At 65.1% G+C, this 304-nt stretch overlaps 1 protein-coding gene across 1 annotated transcript; it reads left to right on the top strand.

Annotated features, from left to right (window-relative positions):
- Nucleotides 1-3: 3 nt before the first annotated feature.
- Nucleotides 4-300, top strand: LOC106726873 (heat shock 70 kDa protein-like; the record flags this gene model as incomplete). Its single annotated transcript, XM_014543680.1, has 1 exon — nt 4-300. A coding segment is annotated over one exon (297 nt), but the record flags the coding sequence as incomplete, so codon positions are not given.
- Between the last annotated feature and the right edge of the window lie 4 nt (nt 301-304).

The following is a 304-nucleotide window of genomic DNA, read 5'->3' as shown; positions in this document are numbered from 1 at the left end:
AGGGCCAAGAGGACCCTGTCGTCCAGCACGCAGGCCAGCCTGGAGATCGACTCCCTGTTCGAGGGCATCGACTTCTACACGTCCATCACCAGGGCGCGGTTCGAGGAGCTGTGCTCAGACCTGTTCCGGGGCACGCTGGAGCCCGTGGAGAAGGCCCTGCGTGACGCCAAGCTGGACAAGGCCCAGATCCACGACCTGGTGCTGGTGGGGGGCTCCACCCGCATCCCCAAGGTGCAGAAGCTGCTGCAGGACTTCTTCAACGGGCGCGACCTCAACAAGAGCATCAACCCGGACGAGGCGGTGG

This window comes from Myotis brandtii, unplaced genomic scaffold, assembly GCF_000412655.1.
Source record: "Myotis brandtii unplaced genomic scaffold, ASM41265v1 C40288012, whole genome shotgun sequence".
NCBI classification, from domain to species: Eukaryota; Metazoa; Chordata; class Mammalia; order Chiroptera; family Vespertilionidae; genus Myotis; species Myotis brandtii.
Note: the sequence above shows the minus strand (reverse complement) of the source record. Positions and strands in the feature narration are given on the sequence as shown.